Genomic DNA, 24,403 nt, shown 5'->3' with positions numbered 1-24,403 from the left:
AGACTCTATAAAGCAGCGATGTACATAAAGCTCTATGCTGTGGTCTGAACGTCCTGCCAACACTTCAACCCTGATGTCCAGAATCCACGTCAGTTTCCCTGTCAGGGTCCTACCTGACCCAATCTCCATTGCCTCTGCCCACCTGTGCATGCCATGCCTCCACTCTTCCTATTCTGACCCTATCCACTAAGGATCAATACTGAGCTATCTATCTCTCTTCTTCATGCTCTCCAAACACCCATCACTGAGTTTCATGGATCCCACAGAGATACAGCTGCAGTTTCCCAACAGCTTCTGCCTTCCCCTTTGGTTTACTCCACCCACGTTATAAAATGCCATCAAATCAATCTTTACTCTCAACTCAGTATGTATGTAGCTCTTTTTGTTTGTTTTTCGAGACAAGGTTTCTCTGTAGTTTTGGAGCCTGTCCTGGAACTTGCTCTGTAGACCAGGCTGGACTCAGAACTCAGAGATCCGCCTGCCTCTGCCTCCCAAGTGCTGGGATTAAAGGCGTGCGCCACCACTGCCGACATAATCTTAAAAGTTTTTAAATGATCATTCACTACCCAAACATGTAAGCCTAACTTTCAAGAACTTAAAAACCTAAGTTCTCTCTTAAAAACAGACTTCTCATTCCTACCAGAGTGTTCAATTCTGTTCTCAGGAGACCCTTTGCAAATTGTGTTTCTTTTGTTTACTCAAGCTAGCCTCCAATTCACTGCACAGCCGAAGCTGACTCTGAAGTCCTGCTGCACGGGCTGGCATAACAAGGGTATGACACCACGCTGCATTACTCTGCAGTGCTTTAATCAAGCTACTGGTCTGCCTAGAAATGTATTCTTTCTTTATCTTCCATATATTTCGCTTCATTCAATGATTGAAATGGGCAACAATTGGAATGGGGATAAAATAAATGAATATATCAGTCACGCACCACACTATATCTCTGATACTGTCCCTTGAGTTGCCATTAATTTTTCTTTCAGTAAGTATGTTAATTTTTCTTGCATATAAGTTTTTGAAAAGAATAACCATATCATTTTTTTGTTTTTGTTTTTTGAGACAGGCTTTCTCTGTGCTTTGGAGCCTGTCCTGGAACTAGCTCTTGTAGGCAGGCTGGCCTTGAGCTCACAGAGATCCGTCTGCATCTGCCTCCTGAGTGCTGGGATTAAAGGCATGTGCCACCACCACCCAGCTCATATTTCTTTTATTTTGGGGAGTGGGGGGTTCGAGACAGGGTTTTCTCTGTGTAACAGCCCCAGCTGTATTGGAACTCTTCTCATAGACCAGGCTGGCCTCGAATTCAGAGATCCACCTGCCTCTGCTTCCTGAGTGCTGGGATTAAAGGCATGCACCACTACACACGGCAAGAAACCATATTTATTTGAGGTTATTATATAATTTAAAAGAAATTCTTGAGAGGTAAATTAATGCTGCCTGGAGCTACACATGGTAGTACGTACCTGTAATCCCTACATCTGGGAGGAAAGGCAGGAGGATGAGGAGGTCAAGGCCATCCTCAGCTACACAGTAAACTGGGAGCTAGCTTAGGCTACATGAGACACTGGGTATTGCTTTTGTTTTAATTGATGACCAAGCATGGTGGTGCTCAAAAAGGAGAGGTAGATGAACCTTGTGAGTTTGAGGCCAGCCAAAGCAACACAGTTAGACCCTGTCTCAAAAAAAGGGATGGAGAGAAGATGGTTTGGCAATTAGGAGCACTGACAACTCTTCTAGGACTGGGGTTTGATTATTAACACTCATGTGGCAGCTAGCAACTCTCTGTAACTCCAATTCCAGTGGATCCAATGCTCTGTTTTGGCCTCTGTGTGTATTAGGCACACAAGTGATACACAGACATATATTCAGGCAAAACATCCACTCACATAAAATAAGAATGAATTGATGCTATCTCAGTAGATAACAGTATCCAGTAAGATCATTAATGTCTAAAAGACAAAACAAAACAAAAAAACTGTAAAGACTATATTCCTCAGGCCAGTTATACTGATATCACCACCTCAGGTGGTGGACACAGATCTGCTGACATTAATGTAACAACAGGGAGGCATAACCCAGCTCCATGGACCCACACATGAGGCATAAGCTTTTCTTTTCTTTTCTTTTTTTTTTTTTTTGAGACAGGGTCTCTCTACATACTCTACATAGCCCTGGCTGTCCTGGAAATCACAATATAGACCAGGCTGTCCTTGAACTCAGAGAGTGCTTCTCTCTGCCTTCTGAGTGCTGGACTAAAGGTGTAAGGCCTAAGAATTGTGCTTTTCAAATGTCTCCTAAAACAAGTAATTCAGACTTCAAGTAAGTCCCCAACAACACATATCCCTCAAAAACAAACAAATAAAAAAACTAAAGGCAAAAATCACATAAAAAGTTGTTGCCAGTTCAAATTGTTCTAAATACTACAAATCTTACCTGTTATCTCAGGCCAAATTTTGTTCTTCCATTGATCAATACAGACAATGATCATCAAGCTGAATGCAAGTAAAAACACAAAACGAAGGGATGTCAGTGCAAAAAACCTACAGAGAAAGAAAACAGAAGAGGGTCACTAAGCACTGAAGCCAGTTAAAGGAGATCACATGTGCACTACGGGCTGCAGTAAAGAGACCCTAGCTTTTGGTGGCTGCTCAGATGTTAACCAGTCAGACACCTTGGTTAAATCACACTGACTTTCCAGACCTCATCTATTTTCCTATGGAGACAGTAATTTGCTTCTGTAAAGGAAAAGAACTAAATCAAATAACCTCCTGGAGATCCTTTCAACCGCCCAGTCTATCCAGTTCAGAGACAAGCTAGGGCAACAGCAAGTATGTACTTACTAAAGGGAAGTGCTGATACAAGTCAATGCAGCCTATCCCGTCCCCTATGCCCACTGGCCCCTGCATCTCTCACTGTCTCCCCACCATCAGTTCTCTGTTCCTCCACTTCCACTGTCAAGTCATACATACATGACTTGATATAGCAACATACAATCTAGGAAGCACAGAAGAGAGAAAGTGTATGTTACTTCTCTTTCTGAGACTGGCTTGTTTAATATGGTTATCCCCAGCTGTATCGAGTGGGTGTGTGTAAGTCTCCATCATTCCAGATGTCTTCCAATAGAGCCCTGGTTATCCTGGATCTCACTATGTAGTCCAGGCTGGGCTTGAACTCACTGAGACTACCTGCCCCGAGTCCTGGAATGAAAGATGTGCTTCAACAATACATGGCATTCCACTTTATCAGGTTTCTCAATGAATCCGACCTCACCACATCAACTGGATAGATTTCTAGCAGTGACTTTCAGGGATTTGTCTGTCCCTGACTTCTTAGCACTATGGTTATAGATGTACAATCAAACCAAGCTTTTACATGGGTGCTGGAAATCTATGTTCAGGTCCTCCTGCTTGCATGTCAGGAAGTTTACATATGCAGCTCCCCATCCCCAAGTGGGGTTTATCTTATGACAGCAAGGATGGTAGTTCAACATACAGAGATACGTGTAGCACATCACATCAATAAAATGAGGGGCCCTGGGAAAATAGTTCAGTTGGTAGAGTGCTTGTCTAGTATGTATGAGACCTTGGGCTTAATCCCCAGTACTGCCTAAACCAGGCATGGTAGGGCATGCCTATATCCATCTTTCAAGTGTGCCCTTTATTTATTTACTTGTTTATTTTTGAGGTGGTCTGAGAGCAAATGGCCTCCAAAGAGAGTGGCACTGTTAGGAGGTGTGGCCTTGTTAGAAGAAGTGTGTCACTGTGGAGGCAGGCTTTGAGGTCTCATACATGCTCAAATCAAACATAGTGTCTCAGATCACTTCCTGATGCCTGTATGACACCATATTACACCATGGTGATAATGGACTAAACCTCTGAAAATGTAAGCCACTACTCCAATTAAATATAACTCCTTTATAAGAGTTGCCTTTGGGGTTGGAGAAATGGCTCAGAGGTTAAGAGCACTGGCTATTTTTCCAAAGGTCCTGAGTTCAATTCCCAGCATGGTGACTCACAACCACCTAGAATAAGATCTGGTGCCCTATTCTGGTGTGCATATATACATGCAGGCAGAACACCGTATACATAATAAATCTTAAAAAAAAAAAAAGGAGTTGTCATGGTCATGGTGTCTCTTCACAGCAATAGAAACCCTAAGACAGAACTTGGTACCAGAGACTGGGAAATTGCTGTAAAAGGCCTGATCATGCTTTTGTTTGAAGGAATATGGATTTGGGAGTTTGGGTTAGGAAAGCAGTGGAAATGCTTTAAGCGATGTTTAATGGGTCATACCAGTAGGAGCACCGAAGGCAGTGATGCTAAGAGTGATTCGAGCTGTAGGAGCTGGCTCACGAGGTTTCAGAGAATTTTGTATGTTACCTACACATTGTTCTTGTGATATTTTGGTGAAGAATGTTGCTGCTTTTCGCCCGTCAGAAAAGTTTGCCCGAGGCTAAAGTAAAGAGTTTTGGATTAATTCCCTTGGCAGAGAAAATCTCAAAGCAGCCTAGTATAGACTTTGTTGTGGGGTTACTAGTGTTAACGCCAATGAAGATACATAATAAAAATGAGCAAAATGAGCAAGAAAAATATGTGAAGAGAAAAAGGAGCAACAGGAAGAGAAACAGAGCTACGCCCATGCCAGTCTAGAAACTTGGTCTAATTATATAGAAAAGAGGGGAGCTGTGCACCTCCAGATCCTCACTTTCTTGTAAACAACTTGTGTTTGCAGCTACTCTGAGCATGAGACCCTCAGGAGTTCCTGATGGCAGGGGAGTGGTTTCTGGTGAGTTTGGCTGGAGCATAGCTATCAGTTAAGGATTCCTATATAAGCTGCCCTGAAACACAATAAAAGGGGCACTCTTGGGAAATTCAAGGAAGACCTGTGTCTCTGTCTCTGTGTGTTTAAATCTCCAGGCCCCTTTCCCGGCTTGTGAACCATCCTGTAGTGCAAGCGCCACACTACAGGCATAGTACAGGCAAATAATACAGTTGGTGAAGATGTAATTGATTAGGGGGTTCATGTTCCAGTTCTATTAAGCAGCAGAACTTGGCAGCTTCAGTCACATGGTTCTGGAATTAAGGACAGAAGGAACTGTTCGTAAGAGTTACGATCTTGTTAGGTTGCCTTGGTTGGCCTACTTTTTATTTTTTAAGATTTACTTATTTATGTATTTTATGTATGAGTGCTCTGTTCATGCACACCACAAGAGGGAATCTGAAATCTGATCCCGTCACAGATGATTGTGAGTCACCATGTGGTTGCTGGGAATTGAACTCAGGAACTCTGAAAGTGCAGTTGAGTGCTCTTAACCACTGAGCCATTTCTCTAGCCCCATGTCTCCATAGTCAAGAGCTGAAGTAATCTTGTTTCAGCCTTCAAATTCTGAGACTACAAGCAAGTACCACTGCATCCAGCAAAACACGGCTTTTTGTTTGTTCATTTGTTGTTTGCAAGACAGGCCTGGAACTCACTCTGTAGACCACGCTGGCCTCAAACTCGCAGAGATCCGCCTGCCTCTGCCTCCCAAGTGCTGGGATTAAAGGCGTGCGCCACCACTGCCCAGCAAGACACAGCTTTTAAGGTTAGAAGAGGAACAGAGAGATGGCTTGGCGGGGAAGATGACTTGTAGCACAAGCCCAACAACCTGTGTTGGATCCCTAGAATCCACAGTGGAAGGAGAGAATGATTCTGACTTCCACATGTGCACACCCGCACTGACAGACACACAAACAAAAAGCATACACTTAGCCAGGCGACTGTGGTGGATGCCTTTAATTCCAGCACTTGGAAGGAAGAGGCAAATGATCTCTGAGTTCAAGGCCACCCTGGTCTACAGAGCAAGTTTCCAGGACAACCAGGAGCCACACAGAGAAAACCTGTTTTTGGAAATCAAAAAACAAACAAAAAAAGCATACACTTATATACTAATAATAAACAAAACAAAAATTAGGCCAGACACAGTGGCACATACCTTTAATTCATGCACTTTGAAGGCATAAGGCGAATCTTTGAGTTTGAGGCTGCCAGCCTGGTCTCTATAGCAAATCCCAGGCCAGCTGGGTCTACAGAGTGAGAAACCTGTCTCAATAATAATAATAACTACAAAAATAAAATTTAAATAAAAAATAAAGTTAGATGACCTTGAGTTTGATTCCCTAAACAGAAGCATTATGTGAACTTCATTCATTTCCTCATGGACAACGCGATGTCAACCCATCTTGAGCTGGAGGGTTAGCGGAGTTGGAAAACTGCTTGCCTAGCATGCCTGAAGCCTTAGTCTGATCCTCAGCACCAAATAAAACCACCTACAAGCTGGGCGGTGGTGACACATGCCTTTAATCCCTGCACTCGGGAGGCAGCCACAGGCGGATCTTTGTGAGTTCAAGACCAGCCTGGTCTATAAGAGTGAGTTCTAGGACAGGCTTCAAAGCTACAGAGAAACCCTGTCTCAAAAAACCAAAACCAGGAAAAACAAAAACAAAAAAACAACCCACCTACAATCCCTACACTTGTGAGGGAGAGGTAAGAGGATCAGAAGTTCAAGCTACTAGTAAGTTAGAGGACAACCTGGGTTGTCTTATAAGACCTCTTCTTTTTTTTCTTTCTTTTGTTCCTTCTTTTTAAAGAGAAACAACAGACTTAATAACTTATGAAATATCACATTTGATCCTGCCCCCCCCCAAAAAAAAACAAGAAGAAAATGCAAGGTGCCAACACTCGCCCAACACAGTTCTGCTCTGCTGCTTCCTGTCACAGTGGCATGAGGTATTCATTCACCTGATCAAACAGGTGAAGGTCACCAAGAGTCATCACCTTGGAACACCTTCAGATCAAAACTTGCCTAATGACATTATATAATCACAGAACGAGCCTTAAGGATAGTATTCCTATATTATAAAAAACTAAAAGGCTAGGGACAGAGCTCAACTGGCAGGGTTCTCTGCATGCACTAGGCCCAGCTTTGATCCTTAGTATTTAGGAAGTAGAAGCAGGAAGAGTCAAAGGACTTCACAGGGAGTTAATACCACGCTAGGCCACATCAGACAGTCTCCAAAGCTGGACATGGTGGCACATGCCTTTCATCCCTTGGACGACAGAGGTAGCAGCCAGACTGGTCTACACAGTGTGTTCCAGGACAGCCAGAGAGACCATGTCTCAAAACACCAATAAAATAAAATAAAAATAAAATTTTTAAAAAAGTAAAAGTTTGTACAAGACAGTTTAATTCCTAGCATTGAAAATCAAGAAGCCTTACCTGGGCATACACATGAAGGCAAACACACACACAGAATTGGCAAAGGAACTTCAGATTCTGTCTGCAGACATTTCTGTACAACAAACAGCAATGCGTGCTACCTGTACACTTTAAAATACAATACAATAAACCGAAGGATGAAAGGAAATAAGACTCAGAAACCCAGCCACCAGTGACAACTCTATTCCAATTTTCCTAGTCCACCACTTAAAGGCACAATTAAAGGGCATAATTATTCACGGAATTAAAGAATGAAGACAGCTTAGCAGGAATAAACTCGAGAGATGCCCCAGGTCACTAATCTCAAAGCCAGCACATCTTCCCAACAACTAAGCAAACTCAACCAGGCCACTCCAAGGGCTTGGTCGCCACTCCCCAGTGCTGCAACTGCTCCCTTCCCAGCACACGACAGCCTCTCTAAGGGGAAAGCCAGGCTACAATCACCCCTTCCCAGAGCACTGGCTGCTGAGCAGAAACTCAGGCAGGGAGAGGATGTTTAGCTCTCCTTTAGAGGGTGGTTTTCCCAAGACAACAGCAATACAAATACTGTTTTCCAGCCAGGCACGGCAGGACATGCCTGAGAACCCCGTACTTCAGAGGTAAAGGCAACAGGATCAAGATCTGGCTTACATGAGACCTTGTACCAAAACAAAAACTATTTCCTCCAAACCTAGACTGTCACAATCCTACCTTCCCATTCTCACTGCCTATACGTCACCTGAACAAACCTGAGGACCTACTTAGCCATGGGCCAGCAACCCAAGTACAGAGTAATAAAGGCAAGGTGTGGTAGTCCTAGTCCCAGGACTTAGGAGGCAAAAGGAAGAGGAGCGTCACAGATCTCTGTGAGGAGCCAGGCACACTTCGTCAGACCCTGTCACAAAATAAACAGAAATAATAGAGTAGAGTGGCATGTGCCCTACCCAAGTTTACAATATGACATGCCAAAGTAGTAATAAGGGAGGAGGACATGTAAAAAGGGTTTGAAAGACAAATGGTGAGAAAACAAAGAAAGAGAGACAGACAAGTGGTAAGGAATCTGAACAAGAAAGAATAAGGAAAAAGACATCCAAACTAGGAGCAGGGCTGCACACCTATAATCCTAGTACTCAGAAAACTGAAGCAGGGGATAAACAGTTTGAGGCTAGCCTGAACTATATAATGAGACCTTTCCAGAAAACACACACAACTCAAACCCCAAATCTATAAAGTTTGTTAAAATAGCATACAAAACATTTTCCACCAATTACAATCAGCATAAAAACTTTCCAACTAAGCAAAAAACAACTGCAAATCCAGCCAACTCGAATTATGAATTATTTCACTGGGGGCTTTGTCTTTTAGTCTTTCTGCTTACTACAGGCTCATCCATATTTTTCCTTATTGACTTTCCTTATTTCTAAGGGCAAGCATATTTGTTGAAGGTTTAGAAAATGTAAGAAATAATAAAATGCCGAGTGTGATGGCACTGGGGAGACAGAGGCAGAGGCAGAGGCAGGCAGATCTATTTGAGTTCGAGGCCAGCCTGGTCTCTACAAAGTGAGTTTCAGGACAGCCAAGGCTACACAGAGAAACCCTGTCGTGAAAAACAAACAACAAAAGGAAATAATAAAAATGAGCACATCACTATGAAACAACCTGGTTTGCACCCCACTTTATTGTTCACTCCCAGTACCAACACACCAACACACATACCACTCCCCCTACCTCCCCTGCCACACACACACACACACACACACACACACACACACACACACACAGCCAAGCATAAGGGAAAACTGAGGTAAGAGTTTTTTACCTTAGGAAAAAAATCCTAAGTTTCCAGCCTGGGCTAGCTAGCTACCTAGTGAGAAAGGAAAAAGGAAGAGAGAAATGGTGAGGGGAAAGTGGGAGGGAGGGAAGGGAGAGAAAGAAAAGAAAGAGAAGGGGCAGAAAGGTGAGGAAAGGAAAGGAAGAGAGAAAGAGATGTAGAAGGAGCAATGGGCAGATTTTCGTCCCACCTGGCTCCTGGCCACCTGGCTAGCTTTGCCCGAAATAATTACTTGGAAACTGTATTCATTTAAACACTGCCTGGTCCATTAGTTCTAGCCTCTTATTGGCTAACTCTCACATCTTGACTAACCCATATCTAATAAGCTGTATGCCACCACGAGGTCGTGGCTTACTGGGAAAGATTCAGCATGTCTGACCTGGCGGCTGGCTCCATGGTGTCTGACTGACTCTGCTTCTTTCTCCCAGCATTCTGTTCTGTCTACTACGCCTATCTAAGCTGCTGTCCTATCAAAAGCCAAGGCAGTCTCTTTATTTACCAATGAAAGTAACACATAGACAGATGATCCTCCTATATCATTTCCCCTTTTTCTGTTTAAACAAAAAGGAAGGCTTTAACTTTAACATAATAAAATTACATATAACAAAACAGTTATCAAGCAAGAATTACAGTTACAATATCTATATCTATTTTATCTTTTATCATAAATAAGGAAAACTATAACTATCTATCCATTCTTCAACTCCATCAAAGACTCAAGAAGGATATAATACTACCTAAGTAAACAAGAAATAAACAACTTCCAAACTCTAGAAATGACAGAGACATCTCGCTGCCTGGACAGTCACCCAAAATTCTTTTGTACCGTTGGGGCATCCATCTTCAGCCTTCAGGCCCATAGTTTCCAACAGACATTTCCATGAAGCAGGAAATTTCAAAGGCAGTTCAGTCACTATCTGCTGTGTTCTGCAGAATGTCTTGCAGACTCTTTCATGAATCAAGAACCCCGAAGGATCATCTCACCTTTAGGCAAGTTCAGCAGTCCTCTCTCTGCTGGTTCTTTATGTCCAGTTTATGCAACAGTCCAGGCAAAGAGCAGTTTGTTGCCCAAATGGCTATCAAACTCCAAAAGGAGTCTCTTCAATGCCCATCTTCCTCTTGAAGTAGATTGGTGCTGCCAGAAGCAGACGTGTCTCATTGGCACGAAAAGCCCTAAGTTACTAAAACATTAAATGCCATATTCTGTAGTCTTTGAAAGATATGAAGAATACCTATCTAACTGAAATATATCTCTATATATCCAGAAAATCCAACTAACATGACTACAAGCTAGACTATTATCAATGACTATCCATTAACAACCTATATTTCCTAATTATACATTACATTTTTAAATGAACTACACAATTACCTTAATCAAGATCAGAAATACATATACACATAACAAAATTGACCTTAAATTTATATCAGTAGAGTAAAACTTATACCAAGGTAAATTATTCATATCTATATCAAAGAGAACTATAAACTTGAATCTGATCATGCTTCTGAAGTCAACCTAATTTACAGAAAACATGAGACAGAAGTGTGCTAAGCCACAGGGACCCAGTGGCAAAGTCTCAAGAGCAACCTCTGGACAAGGGATCTGCTGGGAGCAAGCAGACATAACACACACACTTCACTTTAACTATAAACCCAAGAAAAAGGAGATTTTTGTTCACTTGTTTTTAATGCCAAAGCATCCTTTTTGAGGGGAAAAGCAGACATCTCAACACCGCAGAAAATCATTTTTTCCATATGATAAAAATAACAGCATCTTAAACATCCATTTTTACAGAGGCATATGTGAAATTAAAGTTTTGAAAATGGTCCGCCACCCACATATATGTTCTGCAAGATTACTACCTTATTTTAAAAACATTAACATAGGGCTGGAGAGATGGTTCAGAGGTTAAGAGCATTGCCTGCTCTTCCAAAGGTCCTGAGTTCAATTCCCAGCAACCACATGGTGGCTCACAACCATCTGTAGTGAGGTCTGGTGCCCTCTTCTGGCATTCAGGCATACATGCAGACTGAATATTGTATACATAATAAATAAATATAAAAAAAAGACAAAAAAACATTAACATATAAAAACATTGGGAGGCCAGAAAGATGGCCCAGGATAAAGGTACTGGCTACCAAGCCTAGCAACTTGAGTTCAATCCCTGGAGCACACATGGTAGGAGGAGACAGACAACTCCCACACATTCTTTTCTGACCTCCACACTTGTGTCCCTGCATCTGTACATACACACACACACACACACACACACACACACACACACACACACACAACAGAAGCTGGAAAGACGGCTGGGCAGTTAAGAGCACTTGTTCATGCATAGGATCTGGGTTCAACTTCCAGAACCTACATGGAGGTTCACAACTATCTGTAACTTCAGTCCCAGGAAATCCAACACCCTCTTTGGGCCTCCGAAGGGCCCATGCACGTAACATACATTATACATGTAGGCAAAACAATCATGAACATAAGATTAGCAAGTCTAAAATAAACAAATATAAACAAACAAACACACAAATCACTGGGAAGTAAAATTTAGTGATTTGAATGAGAATGCCTGAATGCTTAGTTCCTAGTTAAATTATTGGAACTGTTTGGGAAGGATTAGGAGGGTGTGGCCTGTTGGAGGACGTGTGTCAATGGAGGTGTGTTTGTTTCAAAAGTCCATGCCAGTCCCAGTATCTCTTTCTCTACCTGCTGGCCGTGGATCGGGATATAAAACTCTCAGATACTGCTCCAACAACATGCCTGCCTGCTTCCCAGCATGATGATCATGGACCAACACTCTAAAACTGTAAGCAGGTTCCCAATTAAACATTTCTTTTATAGAGTTGTCTTGGTCACAGTGTTTCTTCACAGCAATAGAACAATAACTAAGACACACAATATACTTAATTTTTAAACTTTTTTTACTTAATACATAAACATGCTTTTCCATGTCACCAGGAAAGCACCAATACCTTTAGAAATGATTGCATTTATACACACACACACACACACACACACACATCGGTCTTTAAAAAAGTTTTATAACTAAGATATTACCAATTTTTGATGTTAAAAAAACACCTGGGGCTGGGGATGTAGCTTACAACCTACCATACACAAGGTCCTGGGTTTGAGTCTGAGCACTATAAACCAGATGTACTAATGCACACAAAGTAATTCCAGCACTGGGGAGGTAGAGGTAGAAGGATCAGGAATTCAAGGTACTCCTCAGCTACCTAAACCAAGTTGGGCTACTTGAGACCCTGTCTCAAAACAAAACAAACACACACAAAATAAACCAAACCAGAGCCAGTGAAATAGCTTTGGGTAAAAGCAATTGCCAAGCAAACCTGAGGACCCCAGACCCTTGAAACCCACAGTGAGGAGAGAATCTACTCCCAAAAGTTGTCCTCTGCCCTGCACATAGACAACATGGCAGTCGCCTTCCTATATTCACGTGCATACATCATAAGTACACACATACACACACACACACACATGAATAATAAATTAAAAAGGAAAATAAAGTTGCACTATACAACATTAAACACAAACCTATGATCTTATCTATAATTAAGTAGAACATTAGATCAATTTTTTATAACATTACCATAAAATCACCCTTCTAAATTATCTAACTCAATGGTTTGGCATATATTCAGAGTTGTGCATCTATCACCATCATCTAATTTTAGAGGATTTTCATCATCCTCAAAAAACACATACCATTATTAGCCACTTCATATCTCTTCTATTCCCAGCAAAGGTGTTAACCAATTAGCTTAGCAAATGTTGCCAAACTACTTAGGCTTCTATCAGTCACATGTCTGTTTTCCCACACAGTCCCAAGAATTAAACATTATCAGTTCTTAAAACTTAGTAAGCAGTCAGGCATAGTGGTGCACAACTTTAATCTAAGCACTCAGGAAGCAGGAGAAGGCAGAACTCTGGGTCTTCAAGGCCAGCTTGTTGTACATAGTGAGTTCCAGGATAGCCAAGGGTACATACTGAGACACTGTCTCAAAATTAAATAAAATAAAACAAAATAAAGTTATGCAGAAAATGGTAACACAATTTCATTTCTATGTACTTTTAAATTAATTTATTCTATGCATATGAATGTTCACCTGCATGCATAAACATGCACCACATGACTGTTTGTTGGATCCCTAGAACTAGAGATGCTGTGAGTCACCACGTGAATCCTGGGAATCAAATCCAGTTCCTTCACAAAGCTAAAAGTGTTCTTAACTACTGAGCCATCTCTCCAGTCCCTACACTTTCATTTTTAAAATATCAGTGAGAGCAAAGGTTTCATGTGTGTGTGTGTGTTTCTTTTTAAAACAGGGTTTCTCTTTGTAGCCTTGGCTGTCCTGGAACTCACTCTGTAGACCAGGCCAAGAACTCATAGCTATCCGCCTGCCTCTGCCTCTTGAGTGCTGGGATTAAAGGCGTGTGCCACCACCACCCAGCTGAGAGTAAAGTTTTATATAGCCACTAGTTTCTTCTTTTGGAATGAAGGTGTTGTATAGCCCAGGCTGACCTAGAACTCACTAGATAGCTGAGGATGACCTGTAACTCCTGATTCTCTTACCTCAACACATACATCCAGATGTTTGGATTACAGGCCTATACTACCACACATGGATTGTTTTCCTTTGGTAAATTGTCCCTTATTTGCTGGTGGCTAAAATTTGATTAAAACTGCTAGTTCAAATAAAATGTGCTCCTTGGAATAGCAATCTAGTGTCCAAAAAAGACCATGAGAAATTCTAGAAATAAACAGTTTTCTGGGGGGTTGGAGAGATGACTTGTGGTTAAGAGCACTGGTTGCTCTTCCAGAGGACCTGGGTTCAATTCCCAGCACCCAGCAATTCATAACTAATTCCAGTTCCAGGGAACCTGACACCATAGCTAACACTGATATTCATAAAATAAAAATAAATAAACTTTTAAAAATCTGCAATTAAAAACAACAACAACCACCACCAGTTTTCCGGGAGTTAACTAAAGCATAGATCTCCAGTACTAACAGAAGTTAGAATTTGTTATAAATAATGTTGCCTGGCATATTGAAGGGTCTAGGTTCAGTACATTCAGTCCACAGTAACATATACAACCATAAACGATGATGTCACATATTTTCAAATTTGTTATTTCTAGGTTCCTTTGTTGTTATAGAGCATGCCTGTCTCTGCGGCACTTCAGAACAAAGCATCCCATTCTGGAGGGACAGGGAGCCCATTATTGTGCAGCACTTGTGACTGCCTAACGAGTTAATGAGCCCTGCCACCGGTAAATGAAAAGAAAAATTAACCCAACCTATATCACATAATGATAGCTGTTGCTTGCACAAAAAACCAGAAGTGAAACCACCCGACCCTGAAACAGAGAAAGTACCAACCTTACAGACAAAAACTGAAGGCAAGGCTGGCGGCTCATAGGTAGAGCCTAGCCTTCATGAAGCCCTAGTTAACCACAGCTCGAAAACAAACAAGTGACTAATCTACCTCGCCTGCAAAGGGACATAGCTGAGGAGGACATTATCGGGAGCATTCTAGGCCACCAATGAGACAAAGGAGCCCGACCAAGGCAACAGACTCCCAAGAGCAGAGAGGACCAGTTTTGACTACCTGGACCCTGTCTTTAAGCAAAAACAGTAGGAAAAAAGAAAGAAAAAGAACTGATCAGCAGAAACATTCGACAATGGGTTTCGTCTAAAATTTGCTTCCCCCCAGAGAGTCCACGTCCCAGCCAGGAACTCACTACACAGAACAAGCTAGTCTCTGTCTCACAGATCTCCCTGCTGAGTGCTCGGGCTAACAGCCTGCACCACTCTGGTCCATCCATTTGTGCCCCAAAGAAAGATGTCTCTATCAAAAGGGGTTTTTCTTTCCATTTAAGGAAATATTAAAGTTTTAAAACCAGTAATGTTCATTTTTCTAAATAAAACAATTCCAGAACTCATTCAAGAAGAGGGTGGGGTTCCCAAAGGGATGGGGGGGGTCCCCTCATTTCCTAGCCCTACCATTTTCTAGCTGCATCTAACTCTGTAAATCAGAACTCTTGTACGCCCTTAGTCACTTTGCAGATCACTTTCAATCTTGTGTTTTAGGGAAGGATAACTTTTTAAATCATGCAAACAACACAGCCTATAATCACACATCCCCCTCACACCTCCTCGTAAAGAATGGTTAACACTGCCATAGTTCACAATCACACACACCCTCACACGCAGGTAAAGAATGGACAACCCTGGTAAGAACGGTGACCGTAAAAGCAATTCTCATGAGAGATCGACAGGGAATCAACTGTGGGTTATGCCCTTGTCTCCAACAACCACCCAGAATCAGACAAAGTCGGAAAGGAGCCCCGAGGTCCATAACTCTGTGAGCCCAGAGCTGCTAGTGAAGTGGGAAGGAGCCTGCAGCACCCACAAATTTCCCGGACTCCTTAGCCTGTTCCTTTCAGACCCTGTCAGGATGCACTCTTGCTGACTTTTATGGTCTCCGTGAAATCACTCACCTGCCAACAAAGATGAGACTAAAGAAAATAGAGGGATAGCAGCTTCTATCCCAAAGACAGGAACAGGCCAGGACCAGGGGTGAGGTGTGCAGTAAGACTTCTGATAGGGCCACCATAATTTCTCTGGAACCTGGGGAGGGGGCTGTAAATACTATGATGGCACACTATGTACATGATTTCTTTTATGAACCCATTACGTTTAGGAGTTAAGAGGTCATACTCAAAAACAACCTGAACCTACGGAACACTGAAAGAACTTTGTTCTCTGAGTTTGGATGACTTGTGTGTGCGCGCGTGCACATGCGGACAACTTGCAGGAGGTAGGTCACCAGGCTTGAAGGTAGGTTCTAGTTCCCACTGAGCCATCTTTCTGGCCCTCAGGTAACTCTTTTGTGCTAGTGCCCAATCTTCTGACACCCCAGAATGCATAAAACACCTCAGCTTTTTTGTCATTAGTTCCGACAAATAGTGAAAGTTTTTCAATTTGGTTTTTCTGACCTAAAGTAATGACCCTTCCTCAAAAAGTCTAAAATCTAAACAATCATTTTTTTTTACTTTCCTAAGTGAAATGGCAGCCCACAAACACGAGTGCAATCTGTTTAAACCTCAAACCTCAAAGGAAGCTCATTTCTTCCCCAAACCATTCTACGACCACCATTGCCCAGCTACTCTCAACTATTTATCCCCTTCACAAGGTGTGACTCCCTTCCATACAAGCCATGCTCAATTTACTAAGTCCTAAACCACCAGTCTCTCCCCCAGCAGAATTCTAGTGCGAGATGGGAATGTAGCGAGAGTATCTGGATTGTGGCTACACAGCAGGCAAAATACCAGGAAACGCCAGAGATAAACACCAGCCACAAGGTTTTAAGAGATACAGCACACAAGAGGAGTTCTAAGAAAGTTTCTAAACACAGACTTAGCTTAAGTAAACACTGCCAGGGTCCGGGCACAGCATGGTGGCCAATGTCTATAGCTCAACCTTCAGGAGGTGAAAGCAGGAAGATCAGGAGTTCAAGGTCGGCCTAGTGTATGCAGGACCAAAAAAGAATACAGAATACACTGTTGGAGACCAGCAAATACGGAAGCAGTTTAAAAAATGTTGCAGTGCTGGAGAGATGGCGCGGTGGCTTACAGCACACACTGCTCTGCCAGAAGTTCGGTGTCCCAGCACCCACAACCACCTGTAACTCCAGCTCCAGGGGGATCCAATGCCTTTGACTTTCACAGGCACCTGTACATGCTGTCTATACTCCCTCATCTCACACACACACACACACACAGATAATTAAAATAACAAATATAAATCCTTAAAAACACGTTCCATGAGTCAGGCACAGCGGTGCATTCTTTAATTCCGGCAGTTGAGAGGCAAAGGAAGGCAGATCTCGAGTTTGAGGTCAGCCTGGTCTACAGAGAGTGGTCCAGGCTAGCTAACTAGGGCAATATAGGGAGGCCCTGACTCCTTTTTTAAAAAGGGCTTTTTTGTGCTGTCCCTGATGTATACCCCAGCCTCACATTCTTACAAACCGGTTTAATGTACCCCGATTTCTTTTTTCTAGGAGTTCTGCCTGATAAACACTAACAATGGGAGAGGGGGCTGATATCTGAAGCCAAGAAAGAAACAATAACAGAAACAGATGACATGGGCCTGAAGTGTAGCTCCACTGCTAGAGCACTTGCTCAGCATGCACAAGGTCCTGGGTTCGAGCCCCAGCCCCTAACACACTCACACACCCCACTTTGTTTTCTCAGACTTACTCACTCAGGATAGTCTCATCTCATGTAGCTCTAGAGGCCTCAGTAATGCGTCAGTTAATTCCCTTGGAATTTGATCAGTACTTTGGTTATTAATAAACCCAAACCTTGCTTGGTAGACTCTATGAAGCCCGAAATCCACCTAGAAGGTTTCACTGTCCCAGAGAATGAAACAAACAGATACTTAAACGCAGTGCCTCTTGTGCGACTAGAGAGAACTCCCAGCTCACAGACATACATCTTCAACCCCCTTGGTTGTAATCCACGGCGAAGGATGCCTTCCTAACTCTTTGGAAGAGAAATCCTAAGTGGCTCCGAGAAGGCTGACATCTCAGCATTGTTTCCTACTCCTTCTTTTCTTAAGACTTCTAATTCTCTTCAGGCTGAAGCTCCATATCGACTTCACCAACCTGACTGGGTGAGACCGTATCTAACATGCTAATTCATGCTAACCGGTTCAAGCTCGTTTTTCTCCTCACACCTATGGATACCTTTCTACAAGACCTTCTGCCTCTCCTCCCACGGTAAGTTAAAATCTCTGGAAACCACACTGGGGCAGGCAAAAAAAAAGTAGGAGATAGTCTCAAAGTGAACTAGCTTTCCCTAGCCGACAAGAAGGACCCTGGCTCACTGAGAGAGACTCAAGATGTGACCAGAAGCTCCTGGAGAGTGTGCGGGGCGAGGGTGCCGGCGCGGGGAAAGTAGGGAAGACGGGAAAGCAAGCCCTGTGAGGATCCGGGGTGCCAAAGCCTGGAGGCGGGCGGACGAGCGGGAGAGGGGCAAGTGAAGCATCATTAGGCGAGAACGAGAAGCAGTCAGGGCGGCGAAAGGAAACAGGGCAGGGCAGGCGAGAGTTAGACCCCGAGAGCAAACTGACGAATCCGCGCCTTGTAGGGGTTAGCCTGGGTCCCGTCCGGGTCTCTCACCAGAACGCCGCGTTCAGCCCCAGGCAGCACAGGGCGCTCCTGGCGGGCCGCTCCCACACCAGGGCTGCCTGCACCCGGCTCAGCAGGGGCTCGTAGGGCCCCAGCACCTCCACCAGGGCCCGCTGCGCCGCCTCAACCTGCTGGTCGCGCTCCCAGGAGCCGGACATAGCTCGGCGGCTCCTGAAAGCCACCCCCGAAGCTGCACCCGGGGCGGCAGCCACCCCTTCGGCCTCCTCCATCTCCCCTCCAGCAGCCACAACATCCGGGGCCACGGCCCGGCAGTCACAATAACACCGACTGCGCAGAAGCGCGATTTGGCTGCGGAGGGGCGGGGGCCTAAGGCCGAATCGACCCGTGAGCGCGCATGCGTACAAACGCCAGCGCGCAGGGCTGCGTCGAAATAAGTTCCCGGCGTTGAGCGGGATAGACGGTCGCGCATGCGCAACCTGCATGACTGAAGCCCAATGAATGAGGAAATTCCCTAAGCAGAGCGTAGTTCTCATTGGAGCGGAGAAAGTTCAGGGGTGGAGCGGGTTGTTTGGCGCCTGCGTCTTGCGGCGAGCGCGCTAGCGGTCGGCGGCGCTGCTGGCGGGAGAGGCTGCAACGCCTATGTCTGAGGAGCGATGCCGAGGGAAATCATCACCCTACAGTTGGGCCAGTGCGGCAATCAGAGTGAGCGAACCTCCAGACCCCCCGTGGGTCCCTTAGGTCCAATGGGCCCTCGCAACGAGATCCTAGATTCTGTCTGTTCTCATCTGTCCTTCCCAGAATCGTACTCCCTCCTCCCCCAGAAAGGCGATCCCGATCCTGTACCCAAAGCCAAAGGGCCTTCACCTGTCCAGTCGCTGGGCTAGACACTAGGGAGTCGTAAGGCTAAATTTCTGATCCTTAGACCCATGTGTTCTGTCTGCCACGGGCTACTTGGAACCTACCAGACCCCCGTATTCTTTTTCTTTCCCGCCGGCCTCCGTCTCTTAGTTGGGTTCGAGTTCTGGAAACAGCTGTGTGCTGAGCATGGCATCAGCCCCGAGGGCATCGTAGAGGAGTTCGCCACCGAAGGCACTGATCGCAAGGACGTCTTTTTCTACCAGGTGCCCACCACATGACTTGATCAGGACCCTAGGGACATGAAGGGAAGGGCAGTGACCTGGTGCTGGAAACTCACTGGGCAGGATGGGACCAGAATGGCTGTCTTAAGAAGGGAGGGCCTGCAGGAGCCAGAGTTGGGAGGATGCAGGACCTGATCCAGCCAGGCTCACTGGCCCATCCTGGCTTCCCTTTGGCAGGCAGACGATGAACATTACATCCCCCGGGCTGTGCTGCTGGACCTGGAGCCCCGGGTGATCCATTCCATCCTCAACTCCTCCTATGCCAAGCTCTACAACCCAGAGAACATCTACCTGTCTGAGCACGGAGGAGGAGCTGGCAACAACTGGGCTAGTGGATTCTCCCAGGTCATTTGCTGTTCCCCCAAGGGCTCTCAACTCACTAGGTGGGCACAGGCCCAGTGATTTTCTCCAGATGAAATTGGGTCAGATCAGAGACTAAGAGTCCTGGAGCAAAACAGACACGGCTTTAGGAGCTAACTGGAGCACTAAGAACCTATTCTAGCTAATGCTGTGTCGCCAGCCGTTCTAAGTACTTTATTTGTTAGCTTCATAAATCTCTGAATAATCCTAGAATTGAGTACTATGGGTCTATGGTCTTTTATCTCCTTTTTCATACTCAAATAGCTCTGAGACCAAAAGATATCTCAAACTTTGCTTAGCACAATCAATGCTCAAAGGAGATAGGCTATGTTGATGTTTCCAATCAGCTTATTGTCATTACTTGTACCTTTCCCTGCACTCATTAGCCTATTTGATAATACACCTCAGACCTCCATGGTTGTATTTGCATTGTTTCTCTTGGTGGTTCCAGGTCAGAACCTAAGGCCTTACATATACTAGACAGACTTACACCACTGAGCTATAAATCCCTAGCTTTGACGTGGTCTTTTTGCTTAGTGTTAACTTATTTACCGTTTGTTTTGTTTTTTTGAGACAGGGTTTCTCTGTGTAGCCATTGCTGCCCTGGAACTCTATTTGTACATTAGGCAGCCCTTGAACTCAAATTCACCTGCCTCTGTCTCCCAAGTACTGGGATTAAAGGCATGTGCCACTACCTGGGTAATAAGTGTTTTGTATATGTATACATAAAACTACCTTTCAAAAACCTAAAATATTTTGATTTCTAAAAATACCTGGCCTTTCAAATTTTAAATAGTGGACTATGGAGTGTCTTTTACCTTCTTTCTACAAATGAGGAAACTGAGGTAAATCTTCCCAAAGTCACATAACTAGGTAGAAATGCGATCCAGTAGCAGACGTGGATGGGGCATAGCGCTCATTTAGTAGATCACTGACTGTATTTATGAAGCCCGGGGTTCAGTCCTTAGCAGCTGCATAAAACTGGGCAGCCACGTGTATAGTAGAGGTGGAGGCAAGGGGATCAGGATGTCAAGGTTATCCTCAGCTAAATACAGAGTCTGCTGCCAGCCTGGGCTACATGAAATCCTGTCCAAATTGTCGAGCCTTTCCTAGCTCAAGCAAGGTCCTGGACTCACTCTCCAGGAATGAAGAGCTGTATGTGAACAGATCACGTGGATTGGGAGGCAAAGTACTTGGTTATAAAGCATGGTAGCAGTTGTCCAAATAAGAATCAAGGGTGGCTATCATGGGGTCAGTCCTTGTCCCGTGCTCTGTCCCATCTCACCCTTCTCCATGTCTGTCCAGGGAGAAAAAATCCACGAAGACATTTTTGACATCATAGATCGGGAGGCGGATGGCAGTGACAGCCTAGAGGTGAGTATCCCGGGATGTCGGTGGAGCTGGCTATGCGGAGGCTTGGCCACACCGTTAGAAATCAACCTGTTAGGGGCCATTGAGATGGTTGAGCAGGTAGCAGTGCTTGTGTTCAAGCTAGACAAACTGAATTTGATCCCTAAAATACATAACAGAAGGAGGTGATGGACTCTAAAAAGTTGTCCTCTGGTCTCTACACAAACATGGTGGCACACTCATGCACGATAATTACATTAATTTTTATTAAAGCTGCCAGTTAGGTATGAGACCCATTCATTTATACTCTGCAATAAACAGAAGCCAATGGGCCTTATTGAAGACGGGCAGAATCTCCTAGGCAGTGAGGGGCCTTGGGAAGACGAGAGTCTTGGACTTTGTGGGATATGTCTGGGTTGAAACCCTGCCACAGAAGGCTAGCTAGGAAGATGGTTCCGTGGTTAAGAGTACTTGCTGCTCTTGTAAGAGACCTGGATTTGGTTCCTAGCACCCACGTGTGGCTCACACTCATCTTCCAGTTCTAGGCGACCTGATGCCCTCTTCGGGCTCACACATGTGAGCACATGTATGTACATATGTGCAGGCAGGCACATTAAATTCTGTCACTAAACACCTGGGCACTGACAGACTCTTTCCTTTGCAGGGCTTCGTGCTGTGCCATTCCATTGCTGGGGGTACAGGCTCTGGTCTGGGCTCCTACCTCTTAGAGAGACTGAATGACAGGTAAGCCTGTGTTTGGGGGAATTAGGTGAAGATAGGGCTTTTATTTTGTTTCCTAAGGAGCTTGGGGTTCAGCAGGCATAGCTCCCTATTGGCTGGAGCAGTAAAGAGCCCTTCCATTCCCTCTTACTGTGAGGAAAGCGAAGTTACCCTGGAGAAACCCAATGATACTCCCAGAGGTCAGAGCCCGGGATGTAGGCCCTACTTTGAATGTGTGAGGAATCTTTCCAGGTTGGGAACCTAGGATTTTATAGTGTCTTTTCCCTTTCCATTTTGGAGTTTTATCTTTTCAAAGCTTAAACCCAGCATTTCTATGGCTTGTGGTCCCATCCTAATTTCACTTTTAGACATGTTGTGAAGGTTGATGTTCACCTAATCTTTAAACTTCTCCCAACACCACCAGGTACCCCAAGAAACTAGTGCAGACATACTCGGTGTTTCCCAACCAGGACGAGATGAGCGATGTGGTGGTGCAGCCCTACAACTCCCTCCTCACCCTAAAGCGGCTGACCCAGAATGCAGACTGTGTGGTGAGTTCTGGATTCTCCTTCCTACTGCCATCTTCCTGTCTGTATCTGTTTTCATTTGAGCCCTCTTATGGCCCAAGCATATGAGAGTCCCCTGTAAATGAGTGTTTCTGGCTCCTAGGCTCAAGACTGTACTCGGGCCCTGTCTCCATAAATTTCCAACCGTTTGCTATCCCTCCCAGGTGGTGCTGGACAACACAGCCTTGAACCTGATCGCCACAGACCGCCTGCACATCCAGAATCCATCCTTCTCCCAGATCAACCAGCTGGTGAGTCCCACTCCTGAAATGGAAGCCCTCTACCAGAGGATCCTCAGAGAAGGGATGTTCCACCCCATCCCATCCCATAATATCGTATCTCCTGTTCCCAGGTGTCCACCATCATGTCAGCCAGCACCACCACCCTGCGCTACCCTGGCTACATGAACAATGACCTCATCGGCCTCATCGCCTCACTCATTCCCACCCCTCGGCTCCACTTCCTCATGACTGGCTATACACCTCTCACCACGGACCAGTCAGTAAGAGCCCCCGCAGTGTCCCAGGACTGTGGCCTTTTCCTCCTGCTGTGCCATGAGCTGCCCTTTGAGCTCTTCTGCACCCCACTTCCCCAGGTTCTGTTCTCAGGGACTGACACTGTGCCGCTTGCTTGCTGCGGTCTCCGCTTTGTGCATCCCCTGGCTCCTGCAGGAGCAGTGCTGGTGGGATCTGCTTCTGCTCATGCACAAGGGCATGGGTTTGCTGAGCCGAGAGCCGAGACCCTAACCCCTGATCTAAAGACATTCCCCAGAGACCAAGCCACCTCTAAACTGATGGAACATAGTAGACTCTTCTCTATCCATCCATGCGTCTCTGGGTTGCTCCCTGACTGCTCACATTGTCCCTGTGAATGACCCCCCCTTCCCTCAGGTGGCCAGTGTGAGGAAGACAACAGTCCTGGATGTCATGAGGCGGCTGCTACAGCCCAAGAACGTGATGGTGTCCACAGGCCGGGATCGCCAGACCAACCACTGCTACATCGCCATCCTCAACATCATCCAGGGAGAGGTGGACCCCACCCAGGTAAGGGAGGCCCTATTACCCTACCCTCTGGTCCACAGACTGGAGGAAAAGCAGCTACTGCCTCTCTGCCCACCCTAGGTTCACAAGAGTCTGCAGAGGATCAGGGAAAGGAAGTTGGCCAACTTCATCCCCTGGGGCCCAGCCAGCATCCAGGTGGCCCTGTCAAGGAAGTCCCCCTACCTGCCATCAGCTCACCGGGTCAGCGGGCTCATGATGGCCAACCATACCAGTATCTCCTCGGTGAGCAGTCTCCTTTGTCTTTGTGTTGGCAAGGCTTCATCCCAGGGCTTCAGGGATGGTAGGCAAGGCTGCCACCTGGGAGCCACACCCCTGGCTCCTGGTGGCTCTGTTCCACTGTCATCAGCTCTCCCAGTCTGTCCCTAGTTTGTGTCCTGAACTGGGTGCCATTCTGAAGCTCTCCCCTCTCCAGCTGTATAAACTGCCTATACTTTGCCTATTTGCGTCCCTGCCTCCCCGGCCCTGGCATCTGTTTGAGGGGAGAACCCAGTCCTGGTTCCCTGGCTCTATGGCTGTTCTGTCCCTTGATTTCCTGTGCTGAAATCACACCCTCAGCTCTTTGAACGGACCTGCCGCCAGTTTGACAAGCTGCGGAAAAGGGAGGCTTTCATGGAGCAGTTCCGTAAGGAGGACATCTTCAAGGACAATTTCGACGAGATGGACACATCTAGGGAGATTGTGCAGCAGCTGATTGATGAGTACCATGCGGCCACACGGCCAGACTACATCTCCTGGGGCACCCAGGAGCAATGAGTCCCCAGGACAGGGACCCTCATCTGCCTTACCGGTTGGCCCAGGCCCTGCCTAGCTGACCACGCCTCAGAGCACAGATCAGGGACCTCACAAATACTCATACACACACATGCGTGCACTGTCTGTTGGCCTGGGGATGGGTTACTTCTTCTCTGAGAGTATTTATCTTTAATAAAGCACTGGATGGAAATCAA

The 24,403-nt window shown here is 45.3% G+C and overlaps 2 protein-coding genes across 3 annotated transcripts in view; one reads left to right on the top strand and one right to left on the bottom strand.

Annotated features, from left to right (window-relative positions):
- The window catches only part of Retreg3 (reticulophagy regulator family member 3), a 27,384-nt gene extending 8,775 nt beyond the window's left edge, over positions 1–18,609 (bottom strand). Inside the window, exons 1-2 of the mRNA XM_048450649.3 lie at positions 18,291–18,609; positions 2,434–2,540 (exon numbers count right to left, since the gene is read on the bottom strand). Coding sequence (XP_048306606.1) covers positions 2,434–2,540; positions 18,291–18,529 — 346 coding nt within the window. The 5' untranslated portion in view covers positions 18,530–18,609. The remainder of the gene's footprint in view (positions 1–2,433; positions 2,541–18,290) is intronic.
- On the top strand, positions 17,519–24,403 carry LOC125410883 (tubulin gamma-1 chain). Of its 2 annotated transcripts, none has more exons than XM_087909973.1 (11): positions 17,519–17,888; positions 19,269–19,381; positions 19,577–19,744; positions 21,065–21,133; positions 21,774–21,853; positions 22,254–22,380; positions 22,560–22,646; positions 22,748–22,897; positions 23,286–23,438; positions 23,517–23,678; positions 24,012–24,403. In XM_087909973.1, the coding sequence occupies exons 1-11, from the start codon at positions 17,810–17,812 to the stop codon at positions 24,207–24,209; spliced, it is 1,386 nt and encodes a 461-aa protein (XP_087766099.1). In that variant the 5' UTR covers positions 17,519–17,809; the 3' UTR covers positions 24,210–24,403. The 2 variants fall into 2 exon arrangements, with proteins under 2 accessions (XP_087766099.1, XP_087766100.1); XM_087909974.1 differs by lacking the exon at positions 17,519–17,888 and adding an exon at positions 18,805–18,962.

Source organism: Myodes glareolus, chromosome 9 (genome assembly GCF_982192425.1).
Source record: "Myodes glareolus chromosome 9, mMyoGla1.1, whole genome shotgun sequence".
In the NCBI taxonomy this organism is placed as follows: domain Eukaryota; kingdom Metazoa; phylum Chordata; class Mammalia; order Rodentia; family Cricetidae; genus Myodes; species Myodes glareolus.
This window is presented reverse-complemented; position numbering and strand designations above follow the sequence as displayed.